Source organism: Drosophila miranda, chromosome 3 (genome assembly GCF_003369915.1).
Source record: "Drosophila miranda strain MSH22 chromosome 3, D.miranda_PacBio2.1, whole genome shotgun sequence".
Classification (NCBI taxonomy): Eukaryota; Metazoa; Arthropoda; class Insecta; order Diptera; family Drosophilidae; genus Drosophila; species Drosophila miranda.
The window spans coordinates 20,008,696-20,034,605 of NC_046676.1; the positions used below are offsets into that span (position 1 = coordinate 20,008,696).

Sequence of the window (25,910 nt, forward strand, 5' to 3'; positions counted from 1 at the left end):
CACTTCATTTGTTGTCCACTTGCAGCTGCTGGCTGTCCGTGTACGAGCCCGTGGTGTGGTGGCTTGTGGGTCCCATTGCCGGCATGTCCGTGGTGAACCTCCTGATCCTGTTCGTCTCCGTGAAGGCCGCCTTCACGCTGAAGGACCACGTGCTGGGCTTCGGCAACCTGCGCACCCTGCTCTGGCTGTCGGTGGTCTCGCTGCCCCTGATGGGGGTCATGTGGGTGCTCGCCGTGCTGGCCGCCTCGGAGCACTCGCAGCTGCTGAGCCTGCTGCTCTCCGGCGTGGTGCTGCTGCACGCGCTCTTCTGCCTCATTGGGTACTGCATCATCAACAAGCGGGTGCGCGAGAACCTCCAGCGCACCTGCCTGCGCTGCATGGGCCGCAAGGTGCCGCTGCTCGACTCCTCGATGGTGGTCAGCAACAGCTCCCACAACGTGAACGGGGCCACGCGGCCGAACAACTTCCTGGCGGGCACCTACGACACGACCACGAGGCGGAACATCGGCATCAGTGCCAGCAGCACCACCTCACGCAGCACGGCCAAGACCAGCTCGAGTCCCTACAGCGACGGCCAGCTGCGGCAGACCTCCACGTCCACCTCCAACTACAATTCGGCCAGCGACGCGCCCAGCTTCCTGCGCGGCTTCGAGTCCTCCACCACGGGACGGAGTCGCGGCGAGGAGAAGCCCCCGAGGCGGCGAACCGAACGGAAGGACTCCGACTCTGGCTCTGAGACCGACGGCCGCTCCCTGGAGCTGGCCTCCAGCCACTCCAGCGACGACGACGAGTCGCGTACGGCACGCTCCTCCGGCACGCACCGCAGCACGGCCGTCAGCTCCACTCCGGCCTACCTGCCCAACATCACGGAGCACGTGCAGGCCACCACGCCCCCAGAGCTGAACGTGGTGCAGAGCCCGCAGCTCTTTCCGAGCGTCAACAAGCCCGTGTACGCCCCCCGGTGGTCCAGCCAGCTGCCGGACACGTACATACAGTCGCCGCCGAACATCGGCCGATGGTCCCAGGACACGGGCTCCGACAACGAGCACGTGCACGGCCAGAAGATGACCATCTCGCCCAACCCCCTGCCCAATCCCGACCTCACGGACACCAGCTATCTGCAGCAGCACCACAACAAGATCAACATGCCGCCCTCGATCCTCGAGAACATTCGGGACGCCCGCGACGGCTACGAGGACAGTCTGTACGGGCGGCGCGGCGAGTACCCGGACAAGTACGGCTCCTACAAGCCGCCCAGCCACTACGGCAGCGAGAAGGACTACCCGGGCGGCGGCAGCGGCTCCCAGACCATCGGGCACATGCGCAGCTTCCACCCGGATGCGGCGTACCTCAGCGACAGCATCTACGACAAGCAGCGGACCCTGGGCAGCGGCTACCTGGGCGCCAAGTCGGAGTCGCCCTACCTCTCCAAGGACCGCATCACCCCGGACATCTACGGCTCCCGCGACGGCCACTACAGCCTCAAGAGGCAGCCCGCCTATCCCACGGACTCGCTGCACTCGGTCCACTCCTTGCTCAAGAACGACTACCACCAGCAGCAGCAGCAGCAGCAACAGCAGCAGCTGCAGGCGCAGGACAGGCTGTCGGAGGGATCGGACAAGAACGGATACCACTTTCCCTACACAGCCGAGGAGGACCATCTGACCACGCGCAAGCTAAGCCACACGCAGCCCCCCTCGCTGCACGGCTCCCAGCTGATGCACCCCCCGGGCCTGGGCCTGAACATGGGCATGGGGATGGGGATGGGGATGGGCCTGGTGAACGATGTAAACAACCCGGGCCTGATGGCCCGTCACACGATGAACGGCGGCTCGCGGCACAGCTCGCGGGCCTCGTCGCCACCCTCCAGCATGGTGGCGCCCATGCAGCCGCTGGGCCCCCTGGCCAGCATCACGGACACTGAGTGAGTGTTAATCCGAGAGCTCAGCCCACAAATTTGTGTTGGTTTCTGCTTGGGTTTGGTTGTGGTTCCTGGTTCCTGGCTCCTGGCTCCTGTCTCCTGGGGCGGTGCCAGCTAGTGCTTCTTGTAACCGATGTTGTTCCGATCCCGAGTCCTGTACGATTTATGTTTATTTGATTTGCTGTTTGTTGGTCTGCTGCTAGAGATTAGTTTTGCTTTTGAACTGTGGTTCGTTTTTCACATTTGACTCTGGCCATTAATCTGGGGTCCTCTTTGTTTCCGGTTCTCTTTTCTTTATGGCATTCCCCATCATCTAAACCAAAACAACAACCAACCAACGACAACAATGATATAAACTCTTTTGTCCGGCATCCATCCATCCACTCCTCCGTTCCTGTTGAACAAAAAGATAACCGGAGACAATGCAAATGAATATGGTACAACACACACACACACACAAACACACAAAACCAGATAAACGGGCACGCTTACACGTACACTCACACACTCACACACTCACACACTCACACATTCCTCTATACATATCCTTTCAGCTGGTCCTGGGAACGTTTGAACCGAATCTAATTTGACTATTCTTCTACACTTCTATTCTCTCTCCCATCTTGTGCTTTTGCTCTCTCTCTCTCTCTCTCTCTCTCTAATAAAAAATGATAACGCATACTAACACACACACACACACACATACATACACACACGCATACGCATACGCATTGGCAAAAAAATATAATCCAACGTGATGCAAAATACTACATACCGCTGGCGGCTCGTCTCCCTCTGCCGTCTGTCTAACCCCCAATCAAATAAAACCACATCACCATCAACTACAACCACACAACTACAACTACAACTACAACTACATCAACAGCTCAGAGGTAAACCACAAGGAAAATGCATTTTCAACTCGCACATCACATTCGCCCATTTTCCATTTTACATTTTCCATTCGCCCATTCACCCATTTTTGTATTCTCCACTTTCCATCGTCGTTTTGTGTTATATTTTCCCCTATCGTTTGCCCTAGCTTAAGTGTATGTAAAGATATTTGGATTCGGATTCGGATTCGGATCCGGACTCCGATTCGGATTCGATCTCCCTGCCAAATTTCAGAGTGCGCCATTTTCAATTTAATTTGAACCCCTCTCCCATTGAACCATTGAATGTGAATATTGATTTTGTATAACAACCAAATTGTGTCTCCTCCCCCTTATCCCACCGCCGCCTCCGTTCCGTTCCGTCCCGTTCATTATCATTTGATTTGTTAATGTAATTGAATTTTAAAACTCTGTGACTTGTAATTCGAATGTAATGCAATTGCAACCCGTAATTTTGAATTGAATTGAATTCAATTGAATTGAATCTTGTGTTATGTTCTCAATCACAAATCATACGCATCAATCATACATCTGTACATACACCCACACATCCATTGAATCAACACAACAACAGACGCTCTATACAACCTCCACATCTCCACAGTTCGACATTATTTGGCTGCAACGCAGGCAACAGAGGCAGCAGTATCCTTGGTCGCTCACAATATGGTACAAACAACAACCGATAACCGAAAACAGGAACCGTCTAGCTAGCTCCCCCAGTTAATCGAAAGCCATAGCTCCCCTGTACTCCACTGCGAGTGGCAAACTATCTAAATCGTATACTCGTAATGCCAGAGCAGAGCCGTTTCCCCCTCTAGTACCTGCCAAATGCATAATATGTTAATGTATTCAATCTCGATTGAGTTCGAACTAAACCCAAAGACATTTGAGCCCAATAACGATTATGATTTAACGCCCACAACCGCCTTCCCCCCAAGAATCCATTAGCACTCGAATAACCGACCCATGCGGTCAGTTCTGGTCTAATCTACTATTCATACAAAGCTGTACACCCAAAACTCTGCCACACGCACACACACACACAACCCGTGCACAACCAACCAACCACCCACCACCCACCCACCCACCCACCCAGTCGTAGAATAACGTTCAGTTGTTGTTTGTTTGTTTGTTTTGTCAATTTTTTTTTTTTTTTTTTTTTTTTTTTTTTTTTTTTTTTTTTTTTTTTTTTTTTTTTTTTTTTTTTTTTTTTTTTTTTTTTTTTTTTTTTTTTTTTTTTTTTTTTTTTTTTTTTTTTTTTTTTTTTTTTTTTTTTTTTTTTTTTTTTTTTTTTTTTTTTTTTTTTTTTTTTTTTTTTTTTTTTTTTTTTTTTTTTTTTTTTTTTTTTTTTTTTTTTTTTTTTCATTAGAATTTATGTTTTCGCTTGAACTAAACGAAACAAAACAAAAAAAAAAAAAAAAAAAAAATATGTATCAAGAATATAACTAAAACACGTAAACACAAAACTAAAACACTAAACATTAAATACTAAACATTAAGCACGTTAAACTAAGTATCCGAGTGCAATTTATGACACCTTTGTCCGGGCATGCACCCATAAATAATGCACTCCATTAAGCACGCAGCACGTGGCACGTGGCGCACGCAGACTATTGTAGAGACTTCAGACTGTGTCTTGAGTCTCGGACTAAACCGTACTAATGCCACCTTTCTCTGTCGCAAACAGGCGGAATATTGATGATGACGAGACCACAGTGTGACGACTGTCCCAGCAACTGCAGTTGAAACAAAAGGAGAGGCAGAGGCAGGCGCAGAGGCAGCGACAGAGGCAGAGGCAGCAGGTGCAGCATCTGCAGCAGAATAACCAGGCGCAACACTTTGCCACAATTCGACGCAAGCCGCACTACAGAAGCACCACCAATGCCTGAGCTGCTTCCTGGACGAAGGCCACAGCATACTTCCAGGGGCAGCAAGCGGGCGACGCGACGGGGCGGCGCCACCAAAGGCCATAAGTCCATCATTAGAATCCTGTACATAAAATACTCACATCCTGTCGAAACCACATGCATTTTACTCTTACGTAAATACCGCTTAGCACTCCCCCGCAAACCCGCAAACCCGCAAACCCGCAAACGAGTACTAGTGTTAGGAACATGTTTATGCATAGTTGTTAGCATTTAATTAATTTATACAACTCACCGGAGCAGAGCCCAAGTTGCAGCTGTTCGAAAACCGTGCGATTGGATTCGCTCGAGTGCGAGTGAGGGCGTGTATTATACCATATGTATTTAGTATTTATAATTAACGTTTAAAAACAAGTCAGACTGATTTTACGCATTTTTGTTCTGCCACTAAGTTAAGCTCTACGCAAAAACCATTACGATTACTCACACTCGCACAGAGCCTGTGCATTTAGGTCCAATTCAAGCTTACTCCCAGAAGTAGCCCCAGAAGACAGAAGGATGTACGATTTGATTCAATCTTAGTTAGCGCAAACAATGGGACAAGGGCACGTTGGGTGCCTCGAGAGCCCGATCAAAGATAGAGCTTATTATGCCAAATTATTTCAAAGTCGAAGAAACGGAGTTCGATATATATGTATATCTATGAATGCAGACTTTCCATGCCCCTTGAGACTCTTATTGGAAAGCATTCATCAGCCTCTCGTTCAGCCTGCGAGAGCGTGGCCACTGTACAATCAAAATCGCATACAACAGACGTATAGAAGGAATAATATAGTGCGCAGTACGAGGACCACAGACAGAGACCCCATAAACATATCCAACAGTGCATACATACATATATTCGCATGCACACACATACATATTTGTCTATAGTATCGAAAGTATCGGAGCGGAAGCTTGCTCAACAGTTTGATCCCCGACTCAACAATAGCCACTCATGCCCATGTAAAGTGTGTACAATCTATAAATACATAATTCATAAGCAGCACTCACTCTGCTGGACTCCATTGTTCTGTTCGCGACGCAGTGTTGCACGAGCCATTGGTGCTCTAAGCTTTGCCGCCGATTGCGCTTCAATGTGGCACACACACACTATACGATATGATATCTATGTGAATTGGACACTTATTTAATTGTAAAGTTTATCAATATGAATAAATCGTGTAAAATAAATATACAAAACCAATAAGGTGTGCGCGTTTGGAAATGGGATTTTCAGCTGCTGAAGGGGCAATGCTGTACATAGATTATAATATCATCTACATTTGCGAAGGTGTAAGCCACAGGAAGTCACAGTCAAACTGTACTGTTTGATACCTTGCTTCTCATCTGTAGAGGGTCGTTGGATCTGACTTGACAGCAATATAGAAAAAGGTGAGAAAATAAGCTTGGGTTTGGATTCCGAAACTTTCGTTAGGTAGTGATCACATCTCGAATCTTTTTGGAAACAAATAATTTATTGGAAAAAGGAGACAATGAAGGAATATTACAGCTAACGGAAAGAAGGACCCTTCTAAGATGAAAAACCCCTGCTAAGTTAGGGGATGTGGTCGAAATTCGGGGATCTGTAAGTACACCAGTCGCTCGGTAGAGTATAAGGAGTACTAACTGTCCTAGCTGGTACAGTCCTGCTGTAATACTGTATATCGTATATATATCGTATATCGTTGTCCGCTCCTACAAAAGAGTAATAACAGTAAAACCGGGATAAAAAGCAATGGGCTCCCCCAAAAAGTTTCGAGTTGAGGAATAAATCGGCTGTGTTGTTTGCTTTACCATACACCTTTTGCATATATTTTATTATGGGAATACAATAATTTCAATACCATTATGTGTATATTATCTATGAATGTATGTGTGTACGTGTGTACGTGTGTGTGTGTGTAAATCTATGTAAGTATCCTCATAAGCACGGGTATGCAGATGTGTTGGTGTTAAAAAACCATCATTGAATAACATACGGAATTATTTTATTTGAATTTTTCAATTTAGTTTTCTTTTGGGCTTGACGTAATTGTATTGTATGCATTTTATAGTTGGGTAATTCTGCTGCAATTCAAATGGAATGCAAATAATGGCATTGTTTTTGGAATACTTGGAATACGATTACGAGTACGAGAACGGTTCACAAATATTAGGTTTCGGCTGAGAGTACACAATGCCATAATCAATATGCTAGTAACATATATGTATGTACTATTCTTTAAATGACAACAATGTAGCGCAAAAACGTTTGCTTACCCAATGCTTTATGCACGAGTACGAGTATGAATTCGATAACAATTGTTTGCTTATTGTGTTAGTTTTTGGTTTTGGTTTGATTTCACTTTAAATTTATTCGGGTTTGTTCAGTTTAGTTTAGACGAATGCTGTAACTACATATCTTACAAAACAGATCGAATGCCGGAAAGTCTATGTACGCGTCAGCTGTCGCTTGTTTAAGGCATTTTCGTATAGAATTTTCACATTTCCGTCCACTACTTTCCCACTCCCACTCCCCATCCTCTGTACTTTGGTTCTTTATCTAAACAACTCGTTGTGCAATTTTTCTGGCTACGCGGAGGTGTAGGGGGAGATGGATCTGGCTTGCAGGGTGTCTCCGGGTGTGTGTTGTAGTACGTATGTATATCTCGATTCGTTTTGGGTATTTATAATACAGCGATATGCCTTTAATTTAATCGTAATTCAAGTGAAACTCTGCGTATACACATACATATTTAACATTAACGAGCATTTCCCAATACATACATATGTATATTTATTTTTATTCATTTATATTTCAGTTATGTTTCAGCAGTTTCAGCAGCCTCCTGGCCGCGGCCAGATATACAAGGTCCCCTCAACTCTGTCTCCTCCATGTCTGACAAATATCGTCACGGCAGCAGTTGGTTGTGTCTGTTACAATAGCGTAGCGTACGACAGTAGAAAAGTGATGGGGGGTGGGGTTGGGGGGCAGGGGGTTGTGCTTATCAAAAGATGATGTCTGTGTCGGGAGGATAGTTGGCAAATTAAATGCACCGATCTGTCAGCTGGCTCGGTGGGCTCAATTCAATTTCAATTTCATTACGCAAATCGCAACTCTAGGCATCAGGTTAAACAATTCAATAAATTGTGCGCTGTGAGGTTAAAGTTCAGAACGGAAAACAATTTTGATACCTGGGAGGGCAAGGATCAATTCGATCCTCAAGTTTGTCTGTCTTCAGCACGTTATTGTCAGAAAGGACTCGGAACTTGACAGGAACAGAGACAGGGAAAACTGCGAACGTACCTAAAGGCTAAAGGCTAAAGGCTATTGGCTATAGGCTATAGGCTCTGGGCTATAGGCTCTGAGTCTGGGTAGTATGTACTATTTATCGTATATAGTAGGTATGTATATTTGATGTATATATTTCATTTATCAATTGCAACACATTAAAATTTTCCATTTCACTACATAAATACATACGTACATAATAATAATAATAATAATATTTAATAATAATAATGGCTTGCCACTCGATTACATGCCCTTTATATACGAGCATGTACGTATCTGTTTATGTATGTCTTTCTTCATCTGTATCTGTTTCTGTATCTGCCTCTGCAGCCTTCCAGCCAATGCAAGCCGGGTTCGGGATTTAATGTTATAAACGTGTCTGTGTGTGTGTGTGTGTGTGTGTTTCATACATGTATATAGATAGTCATAGTGGTAGCTTTAGTTACTATGTTCGATTTCACCAATTTGCTAGCTTTGTGCGTTGTGACCAAGCATTCAAACTGTACAGTTAAGCCAGCATATGTATATACAAGTGAAAAGTGCCTCGAGGCTGCCAGCCCCGTTTGAATAGAGATGGAGAATCGCGAACGAAGTTGAAGTTAAAGTTAAAGTTGAAGTTGCAGTTGCAGTTGCAAATCAAATAACTATTATCAGCACAGAACGTGTGCACATTTAATTAGTGCTGCTAGCCCTAGAAGCTCCTCTCTGTAGCCCTCTGTAGCCCTCTGCTCATATCGTCGCTCAAGTCCAGTCAAGTCCATGTTCAACAAGTAGTGCGTCGCTGCGGCAGCCGATTAAATTACACGTTACAAGATACACATTACAATTTACCAATTACCAATTATCGATTACCAATTACCAATTACAATTCAAACATTGATTAAATAACATCTGACATTTACACGGAGGCGACCGAACGCAAAGGATATACATACATATATGGTTACAAATACAGTGCACACAGGCATTGCTGGCATACTCATGACCTTCATATCATTCATGGATGCCTGCATATACATGTCATCGTTTAACTGGCGGATTAACGCCCTCCATCCCTTGATTAATGAGCTGACTAATTATCTAGCTTTAAGTTTTTGTTGATTTTATGTTTCTGTTGTTTCTGTTTGTTGTTGCCTCAGTTGCGGTCAATGTTGTTGTACGATTGTTGTACGAGTAGATCCTCTCTATAACTTTCCGGTGCCGGGTTCTCGTTCTCCTGGGGCTGGTGGCGCTCTAACAGTTGCAGTTGGCGTTGGGCGTGCCCTGCGGCTGGTCCGTCAAGCGCTGGCCCTTCTGTGGCCCGCCCACTAACGTTGGATCTGCGTCCAGGCTCTCGGACATCTTGTCGCATATGATATCCACCAGGCGCTCGAAGACAGCCTAGGGGGAGCATTGGGAAGGGTGAAAGACATACACATCCACATCTAGAAACTATCGCAATCTCCAGTGGCACGGTACTCACCTTGACATTCACATTCTCCTTGGCGGACGTCTCGAAGAACTCCACGCCCAGCTGATCGGCCAGTTGGCGGCCCCGCTCGAAGCTAATCACGCGCTGATCCTCCATGTCGCACTTGTTTCCGACCAAAATGACCTGGGCGTTGTCCCAAGAGTAGGTTTTGATTTGTGTGACCCTGCGGAAGGAGACCAAGGAGAGAGCCGAGTTAGTGTGTGGCAGGGAGTGTGTGTGAGGGATATGTGTGCTCTCACCAGTCCTGCACCGAGTTGAAGCTGTCCTCGTTGGTGACATCATACATCAGGATGAAACCCATGGCGCCGCGGTAGTAGGCTGTGGTGATGGTGCGGTAGCGCTCCTGCCCGGCCGTGTCCTGCAAAAGCCAAACGAAATTTGCTCAGGTCTTTGGTTTATGACAGTGACAAGCACAATTAACCCGGACGGACACCTTACACACAGGCAAACCCACGCACAGCCACGGACAGACTTTAGGTCATTCGAGAGTGCGCCAACCTACGACCTGTGTTCACTTGATGCCGTCATTGCTAGGTGTAGAAATCAATACTTCGATTGTACAGATGATTCATCTGCCAGAACCAATCGAAGAACCACAATGAATCCACCTACTCGAGGACTTCTCTTTCTTTCGGCAATCATAGAGCGAAGCAGTTTAAAAGATACATCTGCTAGGAGTTCTACCCATCTTAGTGGCTAGGCCTCGGCCGTTCACTTACCCAAATCTGAAGCTTCACCCGCTTGTCGTGGCGAAAGACGGTCTTCACCTTGAAGTCGATGCCCACCGTGGAGACGAAGGCGGATGTGAAGCTATCGTCGGCATAGCGGAAGAGGAAGCTCGTCTTGCCCACACTGGAGTTGCCGATGATGAGGAGCTTGAACATGTAGTCGAAGTTCTGGTCGGCAGCATCCTTCTGCCACTTGGGGTCCCCGCCGCTGGCCATTTCGGTTCAGAGCTCTCTGCTGTCCGTCTGCCGACTGTACAGGAAAAAGAAACGAATGGAAAGGATCAGTATACATAGGTGGCTTTGGATTGTCCGTCAGGCTGTGAATGGGAAGTGGGAAACTCATAGAAGTCAGTCACATAAAAACATTCGGAGCCGCACGAGCTGTCGACTCTGAAAATATTAAACAATATATAAACCAAAAGAAAAGATTTCGTCAACCCTTTCAACTTTGCTTCACTGATTTTTTGGTACGTTTACGTTTAGAACTGTTGTGTAACTTTATGCCTATTGTGTGTTCCGGTCTATTCTCAGAATAGGAAAATGTTCGATACCACGCTCGGCTATCTGATTGGCCTCGTGATTCAGCTGTCCTGGCTGCTCGTTAGCCATGGCTTCTGCCAGATGGTACAGCATCCTTTGCTGGCCAGCGTACTCTGCCTGGTGCTGGGCCACGCCCAACAGATGGGCCAAAAGACACTGCGGGAGCGTTTCCGCTGGGTTCTGCAGTACCTAATGATTTGGATCACACACTCGGATTTGGCCACAGACGATAGCAACTTTGGGCACGACATGGCTGATCAGCGAGAGGGGGGACTCGAAGGACTGGACGAGGCTGGCTTCCAGAGCCCCATCAATATCGATGACCGGCAGCTGAGCCCCATGGCCATCAAGGAGCTGCTCAACTGGAACCACTACGACGAACTGCCGGCGAGCATTCAGGTGGGGAACACGGGCCACATCCTGATCCTGCGGGCCCAGTTCCACGGAAACACGCCCACCATCAGCGGAGCCGATCTTCTGGCCAGCTACTCGTTCGTGGAGGTGCGCTTCCATTGGGGCTGGAGCAACAGCGAGGGCTCGGAGCACACCTTTAACCATCGCAAGTTCCCCATGGAGATGCAGGTGATGCACCGTGCCAGCTCCTGGATGTCGCGGTCTTGCACCAGCAGCTACGACCTCCTGACGATCGCCTACATGTTTGAGCTGTCGGCCCACAACCCGTTCCTGGACCCCCTTGTTCAGAATCTGCGCCAGGTGCAGCAGCCCGGAAAGGCCGTGAATATATTACCGTTTCCACTCTGCTACCTAATGCCCCCCTTCCGGGCTGGCTTCTACTCCTACGGTGGGTCGCTGACCCGACCCCCGTTCTACGAGGGAACCGAGTGGTTCATCTTCCCCGAGACGCTGGCCATCAGTGACTTCCAGCTGCGCCACTTCCGCCAGCTGCTGAGCCACGACGGTGTCACTCCCATCACACGGAACGCCCGTCCCGTCCAGGCCCTACGTAACAGAAGCATCAACCTAAACTTGTTCTCTCCCATGAATACCAACCAACTGGCCAGCCTGCCAGTAGTCGGCCTTTGCCAGCAGCAGCAGGCGGCGGACGTGCAGAAGGAAGAACCCGTTGAGAAGGTGGAAGAGCAGCAGCGTGGAGCGGCCCCGGCTGATTCTGAGGAAGAGGGCGAGCTGATGGAGTACATGGACACGACCACCGTGATAACTAGCGACTCCACGAACATGTGCATGACCACATTCCTGCGCAAGGAGCAGCTGCCGGACTGCAGCACTACAGCCATTGTCATCCATAGCGACTCCACATCCAGCGACATGTGCGCACCCCATCCGGTGGGGGGACCAGGATCTGAACCGAAGGCCAGCTGCAACGCCGATGCCATCTGCGGCGTGGGCGATGGCATCAACATCGCCGTGTACCACGGCCTGGTTGAGTAGGGGAGTAGGAGAGGGCCGTTTAATTGTTAAATTGTTTAGTTATTTTTTGTAATCACACGGATCCGGACACGGGCTGGATGCAAGGCCAGCTGCTCTTTGTCCCGAGACCTAATTGAATTGCCCGTGTATGGATTAAACAGTTGCGGTTATACATATTTCTGAATCATAGCCCTTCTGCCTTCTTTACTTTCGACTTGGACCCCGAGGGGACTGCTGGGAGGTCATCCGGGGAAAGTGTTGCAGCACACAACAGAGAGGACATGCTCAGGACGCTCTTCCGGCCGCTTCCCTGCGAGTCTGTTACCTACAGCTGACCCACAAGTACAGAAGATGGCATTCTGTTGGTACGGCTGTGCCTGTTGGTATGGCTGTCACGTCAGTGGCAGGGGAGTGGGCACGAGAAATAAGAATCCGAGGGGGAAGCGCTGGCCGCATGTCCTTGAAAAGTTTCAGCCTTGCCATGGCGTGGACTCGCTCGGCGACAGCAGTTCAGTTTCAGCTTACAGTTTTTTTCCATTTACTCGTCCCTCGCCTTTCACAATTTCCATATGCAAGGCAGCTCCTCTCCTTGGAAGCCGCGACATTGTGTCGATAATTTGTGTGTATAGACAACTTTATCTTCCTTCTGCCATGGCTTCTGTTTCTGATTCTGCTTCTCCTTCCAGTACTCCCACCGCTCCCGCTTAAATCAAAAGTTGCGCAGCGGCAAAATGTTGTCAGATTTCTGATGAACGACGGTTCAGGCTCTGGGGTCCACAGAGGAGTGCGCGCGTCATCGTCAAGGCCCTGGCAAAAGGACAGCCCCAAGCAAATGTTCCCGGCTGAGGCTGTCAAGGAGCAGAACCCTCTCCAGGCTCATCAGAGGGCCGTACCGGAGTGTGGCAGAAGCCGGAGGCACATACAGAGACAGACAGACGTGCTCGAGTCAATAGGCAGGGGCCTCTTATCAGAGGCCGTGTGGAAATGTTTTTATCTGCCTGGCTTCGTGTGATTATCGATTTTTTTCTGTTGTTTTCCCTCTGTGAGGGGTGGCTGCTGCTGCTCCTCTTCCTGCTCTTCCTGCTGTTCCTGTCCTGCTGCCTTGCTGTTCATTCGTGCTTCAATTTTCAAATGGCTAAGCAGCTGTTCGGTGGGCAGAAGCTGCATTCCCACCAAACTATTGAGCTCCGTCTGGGGGCTGTGCACCCAGGCTTCCCTAGCCAGCAGCTCAAACTTTTAATTGAGGCAAGCTTCAAGTTTTAGAGACACCTACAGTAAATTGAGCAAGCTATTTTCCTGTATTCTGGGGTTTTCGTGTCGGGTCTGCGGTCGGCGGTAACTTTCACTGACACCCGAGCAATCGAGCTCCCACGCATTAGAGTGCAATGCGGCGTATACTTAATATTACGATGGGATGTGGCATGTGGGATGTGGGTATGGGGGGGATGGATGGCACTTACTGCGTCTTGAGGTTGATGCGGTTGCGTCTGCTCCTCTGTACGGATACCACGAGATCCCGTGCGTCAAAGTTCTTGCCGTTGACGTGCACTACGTTTGTGTGTGTGTGTGTGTGTGTGTTTGTATGTGCGTTCGTGTGGGAGTATGTGCACAGGTGTATAGGTGTTTAGATGTACACTGCTATTCCGCAGACATACACATATACGCAAATCGATAATGTGGCTGGGGCTCTAGCTCTAGCTGCCGTCCAGTCGTGAGGTATTGGAAGTTAGCCTTGGCACTGGCCTAACATACGGTAGGGTCCTGGTCCGTGCTGCTGCTATTTGTTTACGGTTACCCAATCAATTATTCAACGTACGCGCACCCACACGTCTTGACACAGCACTGCAGTCGTTCAATTATTCAGGAGTCGCCTCAAAATGGCAGTGCGAATGCCTTTCAATTGTTTTCTCAACTGTTTCACCTTTTTTCGCCAAACGAGAAATATCGCAGCGACACGTCAACTTCGCAGGACTCAAGTGAGGGAAAAAATTTGGAGCTCTCGGACGGCGAATTGGCTGCTACGGCGAATATGGGCAAGTTTTGTATACGTTTTCATAAGATAACTGTTTCACATCGACTACTCTCTGCTACTGACTGTCCCTTCTATCTGCTAGTGAAAATCGATTGGGGGCTGTTTTCCTGGGTCTGGTCCGGGGGACGGAAATGTGTGTGGGCGTAGCTTTTTCGGCGAATTGCGGGCGAGCTTTCCATTCATGCGGCGGGGCGGACATGCGCACAGTGGTCCATTGTCGTAGCGCCAACAATTTCAAATCTTATCGGGTATCGTTAACAGTTTATATCGGTTTATGGTTTAATATCCATAGCAAAGAGCCACAAAAAGGTTCAAAGATTCTGCGTGGCTTTGATTGGGCTTGTAAACAGTTTAACAGTTTAATGATCAACAAATAACAATGCACCAGCGCTCTGGAGTCTACAGCTTGCTATTCCCAGCCAGCATTTCGCGTACAATCTTCACGGCGTACTTGGCTGTTCCAGGAGCTGTGGTCACGCCGTACCCTCCGTGCCCGTAGTTGTGGACTACTTTCAGGCGCCTTCCCTCCGTATTCGTGACCAGCTCCGGCTCCACGCGCACGATCGCACGGTGCGGACGAAGTCCCACGCACTCCCTGACAATCTCCGCTTTTTTGAGGCTCGGAAGAAGGTCGTAGCAACGCTCCTTGATGGCCATGCTGTCGTACTTGCACCACTCTGTGTTGTAGCTATCGAACTGCCGGCACCCCCCCAAGGTGACCGTCTCGAAGCCTGGCAGCACGTAGGTGTCATAGTCACCATAGAAGGCCGTCTTGATCCACGGTGCTCGCACCTTCAGTACCTGACCCCGGATGGGCACCAGGTGCTGATCATTGCACAGCTCCTTGGCGCCCATGCCAGTGCAATTCACCAGGACGTCAAAGTTCTGCTGCACATCGAAGAAGTTCTTCACATGCTGGCGAACCACTTTCCCGCCGTTTTTAAGGAATCTGCGAATGAATTTTGTGAGAGAATGATTGAGCTATGCTCCGGCATTCCAGCACTCACTTGTTCGTGGCATACGGCAGGAAGAGGCGACTTTCCGTCAAGCAGGTGGTGAAAAAGGAGCCGTACTTCCACCCGCCCTGGCACAGCTTCAGCTCTTCATCCGTGGCGCGTCTGTACACGGGAAGAAGCTTCTCAATGAAGTGGTTCTGGAGCAAAGAGCAAGAAACGGCAATGTCTCGTTAATCGAATTAAGCCAACTCAGATAAGAATCGCTGATAGACGGTTGGCAACGAACCCGCACGATGGAGGGGGAGGTGCGCGAGTAGATATAGCCCGACAGCTGACACACCCCTGCCAGAGGAGCCTCCTTGGAGCGGCGCAGCTCATCCCAGTAGTTGAAGGCGTCCGTCATCCATTGCCTGCAATCGGCAGAAGGATTAGCAGGCCGTGCTGGACATGACCTTGCAACAGGCAATCTTACTGCGTAATTTCCTGGGTGGGGCCCATGAAACTGGTGCCTGGCCGGAAGATGCCCGCCGCCACATAGCTGACTGTGTCCTCGTTGAAGCGGTCAGCAATTATTGAGACCTGCGCCGAGGGAAACTGCTGCTGCAGCTCCAGGGCGGTCGTGAGGCCAATTATGCCGCTGCCTAAGACTCCGAACTGCATGATTGATTCTCCAATCCGGTACTGTGGGGCAGCAACTTGCAGCACAAGTATTTAACGGCGCCGGCACTAATTATGATAGTGAGTGCAGCTTATCAGTCCATTCTATCAGTATATGGTTGTATATAAATCCTCTCTCTGTGTCCGTTTGATTCCACCACTCATAATCTCTATTCGATTGGCCGAGAAAAGAGAGCCGCTTCATTCATCGTATCTTAATAGGAATCGGACAACACTTTAATTAAATAAACATTATCAAACAGGTAAATTAACTAGATTTAAATTTAAACCAATCAGCTGTTTATATTTACCGACTATCGATAGCGATAGCTAACGAAAAAACTTTGACTTTAAAAGCAATATAAATCCGGACTGGAATCAAAATCAGTGAGAATATTTGTCGCTTTCAGTGTGCTGGGAGTAAGCAATACAATACAATGTTATATTTAATAAGCAAATAAGTCTCAAAAAAACAGCTGCTTTCTCAGCGCGCTTTCGATGCCGAGACTTTGAGATTTTTCACAGCACTGCCAAAACGGTCACACTGGACCCTCAACAATATTCAATTCCTAATCTTTTTCGAAAAACAACAACAAAAACAAGACTAAAAACTGTTTTACGACACAACAGGAACCCCGTTTTGTTTGAAGTCCCGTGGTAGCGACAGCAAGTCCCAGCGGCGTCACGTCACCACGGATATCACAAAGAGCAACATGACGGCAATGTCGCCGAGTGAGGTGAGTGTTCCATGCAGCGGCGGACGGTCCTCCCTCCCCGCGCACTCGCACTTGTGCAAATGTTTGCCTGCTGCCGGCGTCTGGTTTCTGCTGGGATCCGCCCTTCGCCCACCTCCATCTGGCTGTCCCGTTCCTCTTCCGCACACATTGCAAAAGGTTCAACGTCACCTTATCGTTTCGGCGAGCTGGGCGCAGAGTGACGCATTCGAGAAGTGCGAGGCGGATTATCGGCGAAAGCCCAGCATTCCCAGCTTCTTCCTTGAGTGGCGACTGTGTCTCATCTCGTCTCTGATTATTATATAATTGCAGCAGGCAATGAAAGAGCGTCTTTGTCCCGTCGTGCCGCACGGCCTCTGCACATTGAGGTCACTTCGGCCGACCCGCTAATTGCCACCCACGAATACGGATCAACAAATCGACCCGCATGAGCCTTGGCCTGTGCTCTCTGTTTATGCAACCAAGTGCAAGTCGCCCCGTGCACCGACTGCACATTCCTGCTGGCACTTTGTTTATGCCCGGTAAACAATGCGCCAGCAACGCAGCCTTGGGTCTGCCTTGTCCATCGATCCTGTGCAGTGCCTCACTGCCGGCATGTACGCCCCATTGCCTCCCACTCTCATATGGTTGCTCTCATATCGGGTGCCCTGCGACACGCCTCTCAGCACGCACACAGGCGCACACAGCTCGCCGAAAATAAAAGCTCATCGCATCCGACTCTGCGTCCATCGCTCTCAGTCAGTTTTCGTTGACACGCGAATCCGCACGCGCCGTTTTATGATATTGTGACGCGAAACCCAGTCGGCAGTCGGTTGAGAGGTGCTCCTAGCGTCTGCGAGAGATTTTGTCGCCACTTTTGATCCGTTTTGCACACATTTATTCGTTTTCCCTGGGTGACATCTTGGCACGCGCTCAAAATATTAATTGCAGAGCGCTCCCACCGTCTAGTTACGCCTCGCGCCACTTTATAAATAGCCAAATTGTATCTATCTATCACTATCAAACTATAAAACGGGTGCTGCCAAGTCTTGAGAACCAGTTTATGTCGCTCCAATGCCATTCTGGTCGATAATTAAGAAGTCGTCCGCATTCTTAGGCCGTGCCCAGTATCCAGATTGACGGGCTCTTGTTGATCTGCTGCTATCCATCATGAAATATGCATGGGACGGGCTCGATCTGAGATCTGAGACAATGAGGAATACTAATAAGGAAGTCAGTGGCAAACCGACGCGCTACCCAGAAACAATGAGCGATTAACGAGGGAGTTGAAATAACACTTCGGTCGAATTCAGCCCCATCTGTGGCCCATCATCTCGCCGAATCTGTTTGCCTTTAACGGAGCTGTTTGCCAGCTCGGGGGCGGGTTATCGCAGTCAGTGACCGCAGAAAACGTGACGAGATCTAGGCACTGGTGATTACAGAAGAGAGGAAAGACCTATTTGCCTGCGCAATTCTCCGATCATTGTGACAGTTTGTCAAACAACTTTCAATGATCCTTCCATTGATCAGCAGACTTGTGTTTCCTGGCAGTGGCTGCATCCGCCGTGGTCGGTCCGTGCTACGGAAGCTCATCTTTTCAATTGTCAATAAAAACACAAATTAATCATTGTTGCTGTACAATGCCGTGATTTTACAGAGCTCTGCTTGCAAATTGTAATGCATTTCATTTAATTTCAATTGAAGTGTGTCTGCCACTCGCTGCTCCTCCCCTTTGATCGCATTTTATAGCACTTGCACGCGCCTTTCACGTGTTGACACCAACAGCACGTCCTCGCGTTGATAGCTCACGATTGGAGCACACACATGGAAGCGTAGGCAATCAGCTCAGTTGATGCTCTAGAAGCGCCGTGGCAGGGGCAGGGGCAGGGACGGACACGGCGGCGGAGACGGGTTACTAGACTGGTACTTGTTGCCTCTGCTTTGTCATCCAACCTGAACGTGGCGGTACCGCTGCGGGCTGGTACAGTGACACATGTCGCGCTCTCCAGGCAGGTAGAGCTGGGTACTGGCGCATCAGGTTTCCGATTATTTATATCCCGAAAAAAAACACGATCTCTGACGTCAGAGCGGCTTAATGATGACGTAGCCCTATCGATTGCTGGTGAAGGGCAAAAGGAACAGCATTTAGCAGCAAGTTTAAGGTTGCAACAGCCCATAAAAAGAACAACAAAACAAAAGCAAAAGTACAAATACAAATACAAGCCCCAGCCCTGCCCTGCCCATGCTGCCGCCTGTCGGGCCCTTCCGTAATGCGCTTAGCAATTTTCTGGTTCCGGAAATCGTTTTATATGGCTTTGGGGAATGTGAATGTTGCACAATTTGGCTAAAGTGGTTCTTCGGACTTGTTTATTCCGGTCTACCCTAGGGACTGGGACTAGCGTGATTCAGTTCCGAAGGCCGGACGAATCCAATTTTCGAAACATTTTTGGGTGTGAAAGTGAATCATCTCCGCCTCCCCCGCCCATCTCACTCAGAGATTCCCAGCACCCGATTTCGGGGTTTATCAGCTGTGGAAAAGTTTATCAGCCACGAATACTTTCCTACCGCATCTGTTTTTTGGCACGCTTTTTCATCAGCCACCAGCGAATCGAGAATTGTTTACCCAAAAAATATTCCTCGAAAACGGCGTAAAAAATAAGAAACAAAAGCCCCTCCACCGCACCCTGACCACCCCATCGCCCGCCAACCCATTGCCGTATCTGTCAGCGTTTGTTTATTTGTTTACCCTCTGTTTGAGTCTTTTTATTGTTCTGGAATCTGCTAGACTATACTATTGGCTATAGCCTTTGCTTCTGTGTGCGGCTAGGCCTACTTTATATCCCATCCCATCCCATACCAGCGAGTGGTTTTTCCCAAACTTTGGCATTAGATCGAATTGCATTTCATTTGTTTATTGCTTTAGGCGGTGCCTCGTGTCGCTCCGTTCTCTAGTGTTGTTGAGCTTTCTTTATTTGATGGGGTCTAAAATAAACTCGAGTAACCCCCACCCCCACACAGCCAGGCATGTGTTTATTGGCCTGGCCTACTTGGGGCACCCTCCCAGTCGGCGGGGGGCATTACATTACTATCTAACGTCTCTGCTTTAATTCGCATCTGGCTGAAGTGCTCTCTGAGCTAATTAGATAATCGTGGCATTGCGGGGAGAGCCCTGCTGCAGCTTGTGTAATCGATCATCTCCAGGCCAATTGCCGATCGTCTTCATTTCAATTGGCAGCGGCTACTATTTAATTGTTGCATCAATTCAAATGCCTGCCCCATTGACGTACGCGACGCACTACATCCCGTTGCCTGTTTTGTACCTTTTGTTAAGCGCTGGCAATGTTATTCCAGGCCTTATCTAATCGAAATCCTTATCAGTTAATGCCTGCGTGCCCCGATAAGCACTGCTGCCCATACGCAGAGGAAGGGGGGGGCAGAGAGCGACCATCTCGTGATCAGCGAGAGACCAACCAGCTGTGGCGGCAACTTGTTCGCATTACGAGTATTACAAACTAGTTTGGTCTGTCTGTTGGCAGCACATAAGCAGCAGCCTTAGCCCCCATCCCCCTCCTCCCCCTATTCCCCACTGCCCATGCGAATTCCCATTTTCGATAGTGCAAAATATATATACATATGTATATGTATTTTGCAGCACGCGGCAGGGTGGGGCGGGGGTTGGGTTGCCGTTGGCGTCGGCGTCGGCGACGACGGATACGCACACCAGCAAACACGTCGCGCCGTCATGGCGAAGCGCCTCGCCTTGCAGTCTCTCCCGCAAGTCTCTCGGAGATTTCCTGCAGTCGTCCGACGAACGTTGGGGCACTTGGCGGTTCTCGTCCGACTAGAAAGCGCAATTGGAAAGCAAATAAAATGCTCGCCCGTGGTACCCTGGGAAAAGCTGTGCGGTCCAAAGGGGGAATTTGAAACAAAAGCGGAAAAACCGAACTAAAAGTTGAAGTTTATCTAGACAGCGAGAACAGAGAAAAAAAAGAATAGTGAGCGGCGAACAGTCTCATTCGAACTTGTGAACAATTGTGAGAAAATTCTCAGACTAAACAAAAAGTGCAAAATGCTGAAGCTATTCAAGAAATCAAAAGACAAAATACCCAAATCGGAAATAATAACCGAGCCCAAGGAGCCGAAAACGCCGCCCGTCTCCAAATGCGGCAAGCCCTTGCAGCTGGATAACTCGCGCTGGGAGGCAAGTACCCAAAGACCGATCGAGCGAGAAGGTTGAACTTTGACCAGCCCATGGGATCGGGATTTAATATCTGCCCGAATGCATTTAGTTGGATATCAGCGGGGAATTACACATCTATGTACATACATATATACATTCCGTATGTACATACATAGTTTTCTGCTGCGGTTGCGTCATTGAATGAGTTGTATTGTATGGGTAGGAAATCCAGGAAATCGGTGTGATTCCTCAAATTCCTGGCTATCCATATTGAATCTGTATTAAATGGGAGTACGAGTGTATGTAGGTATTCCAATGACCGTAGTCCATTTCTGTCCTCAGACCTGTAAAATGGGAAATCACTCGATAAGGGAGGGCGAGCTAATGGGCAGGAGACGGAAAAACAATCGACAGCTCTATAAATTTCAGTGACATTCGTTTTTATCTTATCATATACCATATATGTACTATGTACTAGGTACCAGACTAAGTATGTATATAGCGACTATTGACGTTTGTAAGCCAAAAGAGAAATGGCGCAGAGATAAGGAGGGCTGAAATGGGTTTTCGAGAACTCTAGAGCACAAAGCGCAATTACTATGTGCAAAAAAAAGAAAAGAAAAAAAATGTGGCCTGGGCTGAAGGTGTGTTTTTCGATAAGATAAATGGTGTGGAGAGGGGAGGGGAGGTGGAACTGGCATGCCACCTACCAAAGTCATTCACTAATTCATTCTTTCCTTTGTACTCTACAGCGCCGGCTTCACAAAGAGCTGATGTCCCTGATCAAGGAGCCGCCACCGGGTGTCACTGTCGACACCGAAAGCGTACAGCAGAATTTATCCGAGTAAGTGCAGCCGAGCCGGAGTAGGCCAAGTTCAGCGAAAACTGAAACTGGTTTCATACAGGCTCATTATAAAAGCAAAAAAAGGCAGCGCAGCGGCCTGAACAGTTTTTACGATTATGACAACAAAGCCCGCAATTGTTGGGCTCTTGCTCTCACTGGGTGACACTTACAATACTCACAAATCTTTGGTCTCGATTACAGATGGAAATTAAACATAAAAGGTTTCGAGGGCACCCTTTACGATGGCGAGGACTTCCAGTTGCTGTTCAAATTTAACAATAAATATCCCTTCGATTCGCCTGAGGTACGAGCGAACGACGCAATATGAAACAAAGCGCGGAAAACACTGACTGTCCTTTGTCTATTTCCAGGTGACCTTTATTGGCAACAATATACCCGTGCACCCACATGTCTACAGCAATGGACACATCTGCCTGTCCATTCTGACAGAGGACTGGTCGCCGGCGCTGTCGGTGCAATCGGTGTGCCTTAGCATAGCTTCCATGTTGAGCAGCTGTCGCGAGAAGAAGCGTCCTCCAGACAACGCGCTCTACGTTAAGACCTGCAATAAAAATCCCAAAAAGACTAAATGGTGGTACCACGGTGCGTACGGACGGAGTGATCTCAATCGCATAATGTATGGACTAATAACTCATCCTTCATTCTCTTGTTTATTGCAGATGACTCTGTTTAGTTAACGTTGCAATTTATTACTACTGCCTGCTGCTGCTGTTTGCTTCAGAAACAGAAACATTCAGAAACACCAAACAATGCCGACACAGAAATTCAGATATACAGAACTACAGAAATATACAGAAACACACAGCCAAAATCGATCCAGGGAGCAGCCACATCGGAATAGTAGAAGGCATCGGCACTGCCCGAGCAGAAGCGGGGTCATCCACATAAACCATCCAACAGCGCCAAGAAACTGATTTGCTTAAACTGTAGCTAGCTTTAGGGAAACTTACATAGCTCCACAAAGGAGACTCCACACACAAGTGCACTCGGACGCGACTAAAAAATCGACTAGTGAAATCAAAACAAGAATGGGATAAGTATCATTAGTTATCAGTATGGCAAACAATCATAGCCCCGCCGGGCCCCGTCGTCGTTGTAAGCAACAAACCACTCTAACTCTAGCTATCTATAATCAACGAAAGGCGTGTGCAAAAACCCTATTACTAAATGTTAACATTTTAAATTAGATTATAAAGACCAAATTAACGTCTAAATTAAATGTTATGCTATCATCTAACTAAGCGTATGTGAACTAATCACGATCTGCCAATTGTTTGTCCCCAGCAGTTGCTTCCACATTCCACAGGCATCCCTTCGAGAAGTCGCTGCTTGGTCCTGGCTGGAGATGGAACCCTTAACCCCCACATCTAAACGAATCGAAAGTCATGAGTCATCGTAGTTAAGTTGAAACATTTGAAATGTATTAGAAGCCATATCTGAATATCGCACTCATTACCATCATCCGCATCGCACCGCCCATTCTGTAATCTTCGATCATTTCCCAATCCCCATTCATCCGGCATGCATCATGTGTTTGTCCAATAATCTCGCTTGTGGCACGATCGCAAAACATATTTACCTCTTACTGTTCAAGTAGATCTAGAATGTGACGAGCTACTCGTTGAACTACCATATAATTTATCTGTATATTGTATAAAGAAACCCCCCCTACATTATTCCCGATGTATGATTATCTAGGATATATATGTACTACGCCTATGTATATGTACTGTTGCAAGTATTTAATAAAACCAAGTCTGTAATCAAATGAGAAACCTCTCGCAAGCCGAATCTGGCTTCTGGGTTCTTTCCGATACCGCATCTGGCGGAGTTGTGTCGTATGTATTATTCCCAATAATGTATTCTTACCTAAAATAAGTAAATTGTAACCATTATAGTATATTAAGTATATTACGGTTAGATGATTGGATTATATAGGACACATTTGTTCAACAAATAAGCGTGCTGTGCTATGGTTCTGTCATCCTATCGTGCTTCCGAAGCAGTTGGCAGTCAGGCTGGGCTCCTCATATGCCCGCTGCCACGCCAGCTGTGGGGGTGTAAAAGAGACCCTGCAGCGCTTCCTGAAGGGCACGCTCACAGGCCATGGTTGCGGTGAATCCGCCGGCATTCTCCTGCTGTGACTCAGCCCGTATGTGCGAGATGTAGCCCAACGACTCGATCTCGTTAGTTGGCGGTGGAGTGGGACCATCTGTGATGGCGATCAACGGCTCGTATACAAAGAGCGGACCCTCTTCCGACTTGGGAACGGGAATCAGGGTTGGATCTGCCGTCTGGCCAAACTTGATGCCCGTGGAGAACTCGTTCGACAGCTTCGGCGGCGGCAGCTGCTTCTCCTCCTCGCGCTGCTTCTCTGCCTTTTCGGCAAATTCAGTCACAATCTGGGCAGCATCCTTGCCGCTGTACATGAGCTCGTCGATGAGGGCCTGCTTATCACGGGCCTTTTTCTTTTTGTGCTCGGTCTCCAGCTCATCGAGCTCCTTCTTCCGGTACTCTTCCTGAACGCGCTCCAGCTCGAGCATCTCCTCTAGGGCTGACTCATCGCGGCCCACTCGGGTCTTGTTGCGCTGAATCACCTCACGGTTGTCTCGCTTGTACGCCTCAATACGTTTGTTCGTCTCAATGATCTCGATGTTGTTGCACAGGTTGTACACAATGTCCTCGATCTCCTCCAGGTAGTCGTTGAACTCCTCCAGCGTGCCAAAGTCCTCTTCGCGCTTGTTGTAGTCGCGCAAGATGCGCCGTCTGATGTCCACCTCCTTCTCCACCATGGGATCCTCAAAGAGCTGCACCCGGAAGTTGTTGCGGCGCAGTGGTACCATGCACTCCGGACATGCCCCGGATCCCTTGAGAAAGAGCAGGTCCACGCAGGACTCGCAGAGCGTGTGGCCACAAACGTTGACCATCAGCTTGAGCGAGGGATTGCGGTACTTGGTGGTCTTGCACCGCGGGCATGCCTGGTCTTCCATGCTGCCAGGGGAACCTTATAGAGCCTCGTTGTCCTCGAAAAAAAACAGAAAAACAGGATTTATCTCAGATTTTATGCAGAAAACAAGGTGACCGCGGATTTATCGACCCTCATAAATGTACCAAAATATACCGTCTCATTTTAAAAATATGCCGTGAATATACTGACGAATTGAAGTTCTTTTTACATATTCCTCGTTTTTTATCTTCCGTGGAATATAACTAATTAAATATGACCCTCAGCGCTGCCCACATAATTTTATCCAATTAATGCATCAATTTTCTACACAATTGGTTAGTTTTTAGTCCTTGCTTTTATTGTATTTATTGTAAAAAAAGGTTTAAACAAAATAGTTCAACAAAAAAAACAGTCGCAGTGTTGCTAGTATTTGAAGACATGATGCGTGTATGGGCCTTTGTGCACCCTATTTCGTTAATTTTGTATGTAGCTCAAACGCAATTTACTAAGACCTTTTCTCAAATTGACATGTTTTTGACTTATTCATGTGTATTATTAGTATCTTGTATATATTTATGTCGATCCTGATACCTACTGAGCCTGCGATGACAAACATTTCCTCAATTCTATAACATCCATTTCCCCCAGGGTATGTGTGCATGGAATTAGCAACATGTTTGTGTATGGAATGGGACTCATTGTTGCTAAAGCGAACTGCGGCGAACTCAAATTCGATTCAAAAAACGACCAATTCTTTATTCCGTTGAATAATACTATCTATATAGAACAAATGTTCTAAAATGGCTAAATAGCCATGCCCACTCAATTTTGTACGATTGATGAATCAATTCTATACATGATTACGAAATACTTGCTTTTATTGGATTTCTATATAACATTGAAAATTAAATTAATAGATTGATGAAACATACCGTCTCATTTAAAAAATATACCGTAAATATACTGACGAATTCAAGTTCCATCATACATATTCCTCGATTTTGACATTCCGTGGAATATTACAAACTATATAGAACATTTAGCCATGCCCACATAATTTTAACCGATTAATTAATCTATTTTCTACTTGACTGGCTTATTTTAAATAATTGCTTCAAAATATACTAAAAACAGTCAAATTAAACAAAAAGCAGCCGTTGGGTATCGATTAAATGATTCAACTTATTAATCGAATTCAAACGAATTGTAATATTTTGTGTGAAATATTTCCATTAGTTGAAGGAATTAATTTAATTTTTGTAATCTACACCAATGAAATGGAACATCCTTGTATCCGAAACTGGAGTAGAGGTATAGTTATGGTATATGTACATAATTCAGTTCCATTGTTAAGCGGAGACGATATATGTATTGGACTAGTTGTATCCAGCGGATACCTTTTGAAGTTTAAAAGATTATACACGAGAGATTCGA

General features: G+C 47.6%; 6 protein-coding genes across 9 annotated transcripts in view; 3 read left to right on the forward strand and 3 right to left on the reverse strand.

Annotated features, from left to right (window-relative positions):
* The window catches only part of LOC108159951 (protocadherin-like wing polarity protein stan), a 41,905-nt gene extending 36,799 nt beyond the window's left edge, over window positions 1–5,106 (forward strand). Inside the window, exons 4-7 of one of the 3 annotated variants that reach the window (XM_033391154.1) lie at window positions 26–1,924; window positions 2,808–2,814; window positions 3,419–3,483; window positions 4,505–5,106. In XM_033391154.1, the coding sequence (XP_033247045.1) occupies window positions 26–1,924; window positions 2,808–2,814; window positions 3,419–3,483; window positions 4,505–4,538 (2,005 nt within the window). In that variant the 3' untranslated portion in view covers window positions 4,539–5,106. The remainder of the gene's footprint in view (window positions 1–25; window positions 1,925–2,807; window positions 2,815–3,418; window positions 3,484–4,504) is intronic. The other 2 variants (XM_017293612.1, XM_017293610.1) reach the window with 2 other exon arrangements.
* A 1,401-nt stretch (window positions 5,107–6,507) lies between these two features.
* On the reverse strand, window positions 6,508–14,389 carry LOC117187826 (ras-related protein Rab-3-like). The gene is made up of 5 exons (XM_033390686.1): window positions 13,587–14,389; window positions 10,189–10,447; window positions 9,709–9,827; window positions 9,461–9,632; window positions 6,508–9,378 (listed from the first exon to the last, which is right to left on the reverse strand). Exons 2-5 carry the CDS (start codon window positions 10,411–10,413, stop codon window positions 9,232–9,234), a joined length of 663 nt encoding a protein of 220 aa, XP_033246577.1. The 5' UTR covers window positions 10,414–10,447; window positions 13,587–14,389; the 3' UTR covers window positions 6,508–9,231.
* Window positions 10,540–12,315, forward strand: LOC108159618 (carbonic anhydrase 1). The gene is made up of 2 exons (XM_017293073.2): window positions 10,540–10,664; window positions 10,729–12,315. The coding sequence occupies exon 2, from the start codon at window positions 10,738–10,740 to the stop codon at window positions 12,145–12,147; it is 1,410 nt and encodes a 469-aa protein (XP_017148562.2). The 5' UTR covers window positions 10,540–10,664; window positions 10,729–10,737; the 3' UTR covers window positions 12,148–12,315.
* Window positions 14,390–14,492: 103 nt separating the features above from the next.
* Window positions 14,493–15,975, reverse strand: LOC117187825 (D-aspartate oxidase-like). The gene is made up of 4 exons (XM_033390685.1): window positions 15,587–15,975; window positions 15,401–15,524; window positions 15,166–15,311; window positions 14,493–15,107 (listed from the first exon to the last, which is right to left on the reverse strand). Exons 1-4 carry the CDS (start codon window positions 15,772–15,774, stop codon window positions 14,558–14,560), a joined length of 1,008 nt encoding a protein of 335 aa, XP_033246576.1. The 5' UTR covers window positions 15,775–15,975; the 3' UTR covers window positions 14,493–14,557.
* Window positions 15,976–16,225: 250 nt separating this feature from the next.
* Window positions 16,226–23,297, forward strand: LOC117185800 (ubiquitin-conjugating enzyme E2 W-like). 2 transcript variants are annotated; one of them, XM_033390688.1, is made up of 5 exons: window positions 16,226–16,508; window positions 21,417–21,508; window positions 21,710–21,812; window positions 21,880–22,111; window positions 22,189–23,297. In XM_033390688.1, the coding sequence occupies exons 1-5, from the start codon at window positions 16,485–16,487 to the stop codon at window positions 22,200–22,202; spliced, it is 465 nt and encodes a 154-aa protein (XP_033246579.1). In that variant the 5' UTR covers window positions 16,226–16,484; the 3' UTR covers window positions 22,203–23,297. The 2 variants fall into 2 exon arrangements, with proteins under 2 accessions (XP_033246579.1, XP_033246578.1); XM_033390687.1 differs by lacking the exon at window positions 16,226–16,508 and adding an exon at window positions 20,273–20,685.
* LOC108159620 (CDK-activating kinase assembly factor MAT1) lies at window positions 23,253–24,637 on the reverse strand. The gene has a single exon (XM_017293075.2). The coding sequence runs from the start codon at window positions 24,517–24,519 to the stop codon at window positions 23,557–23,559; it is 963 nt and encodes a 320-aa protein (XP_017148564.1). The 5' UTR covers window positions 24,520–24,637; the 3' UTR covers window positions 23,253–23,556.
* Between the last annotated feature and the right edge of the window lie 1,273 nt (window positions 24,638–25,910).

What these genes read in the sequence shown, in the direction of transcription:
- LOC117185800 (XM_033390687.1), top strand. Translation starts at nt 20,554, where the DNA reads ATGCTGAAGCTATTCAAGAAATCAAAAGACAAAATACCCAAATCGGAA. An exon ending in GTACAGCAGAATTTATCCGA is followed by an intron (nt 21,509 to 21,709) that starts GTAAGTGCAGCC and finishes TCTCGATTACAG; the next exon opens with ATGGAAATTAAACATAAAAG. An exon ending in ATCCCTTCGATTCGCCTGAG is followed by an intron (nt 21,813 to 21,879) that starts GTACGAGCGAAC and finishes GTCTATTTCCAG; the next exon opens with GTGACCTTTATTGGCAACAA.
- LOC108159620 (XM_017293075.2), bottom strand. Translation starts at nt 24,519, where the DNA reads ATGGAAGACCAGGCATGCCCGCGGTGCAAGACCACCAAGTACCGCAAT.
- LOC117187825 (XM_033390685.1), bottom strand. Translation starts at nt 15,774, where the DNA reads ATGCAGTTCGGAGTCTTAGGCAGCGGCATAATTGGCCTCACGACCGCC. An exon ending in CCCACCCAGGAAATTACGCA is followed by an intron (nt 15,525 to 15,586) that starts GTAAGATTGCCT and finishes TGCCGATTGCAG; the next exon opens with GCAATGGATGACGGACGCCT. An exon ending in CCTCCCCCTCCATCGTGCGG is followed by an intron (nt 15,312 to 15,400) that starts GTTCGTTGCCAA and finishes TCTTTGCTCCAG; the next exon opens with AACCACTTCATTGAGAAGCT.
- LOC108159618 (XM_017293073.2), top strand. Translation starts at nt 10,738, where the DNA reads ATGTTCGATACCACGCTCGGCTATCTGATTGGCCTCGTGATTCAGCTG.
- LOC117187826 (XM_033390686.1), bottom strand. Translation starts at nt 10,413, where the DNA reads ATGGCCAGCGGCGGGGACCCCAAGTGGCAGAAGGATGCTGCCGACCAG. An exon ending in TTCAACTCGGTGCAGGACTG is followed by an intron (nt 9,633 to 9,708) that starts GTGAGAGCACAC and finishes CTCCTTCCGCAG; the next exon opens with GGTCACACAAATCAAAACCT. An exon ending in AGGAGAATGTGAATGTCAAG is followed by an intron (nt 9,379 to 9,460) that starts GTGAGTACCGTG and finishes TGCTCCCCCTAG; the next exon opens with GCTGTCTTCGAGCGCCTGGT.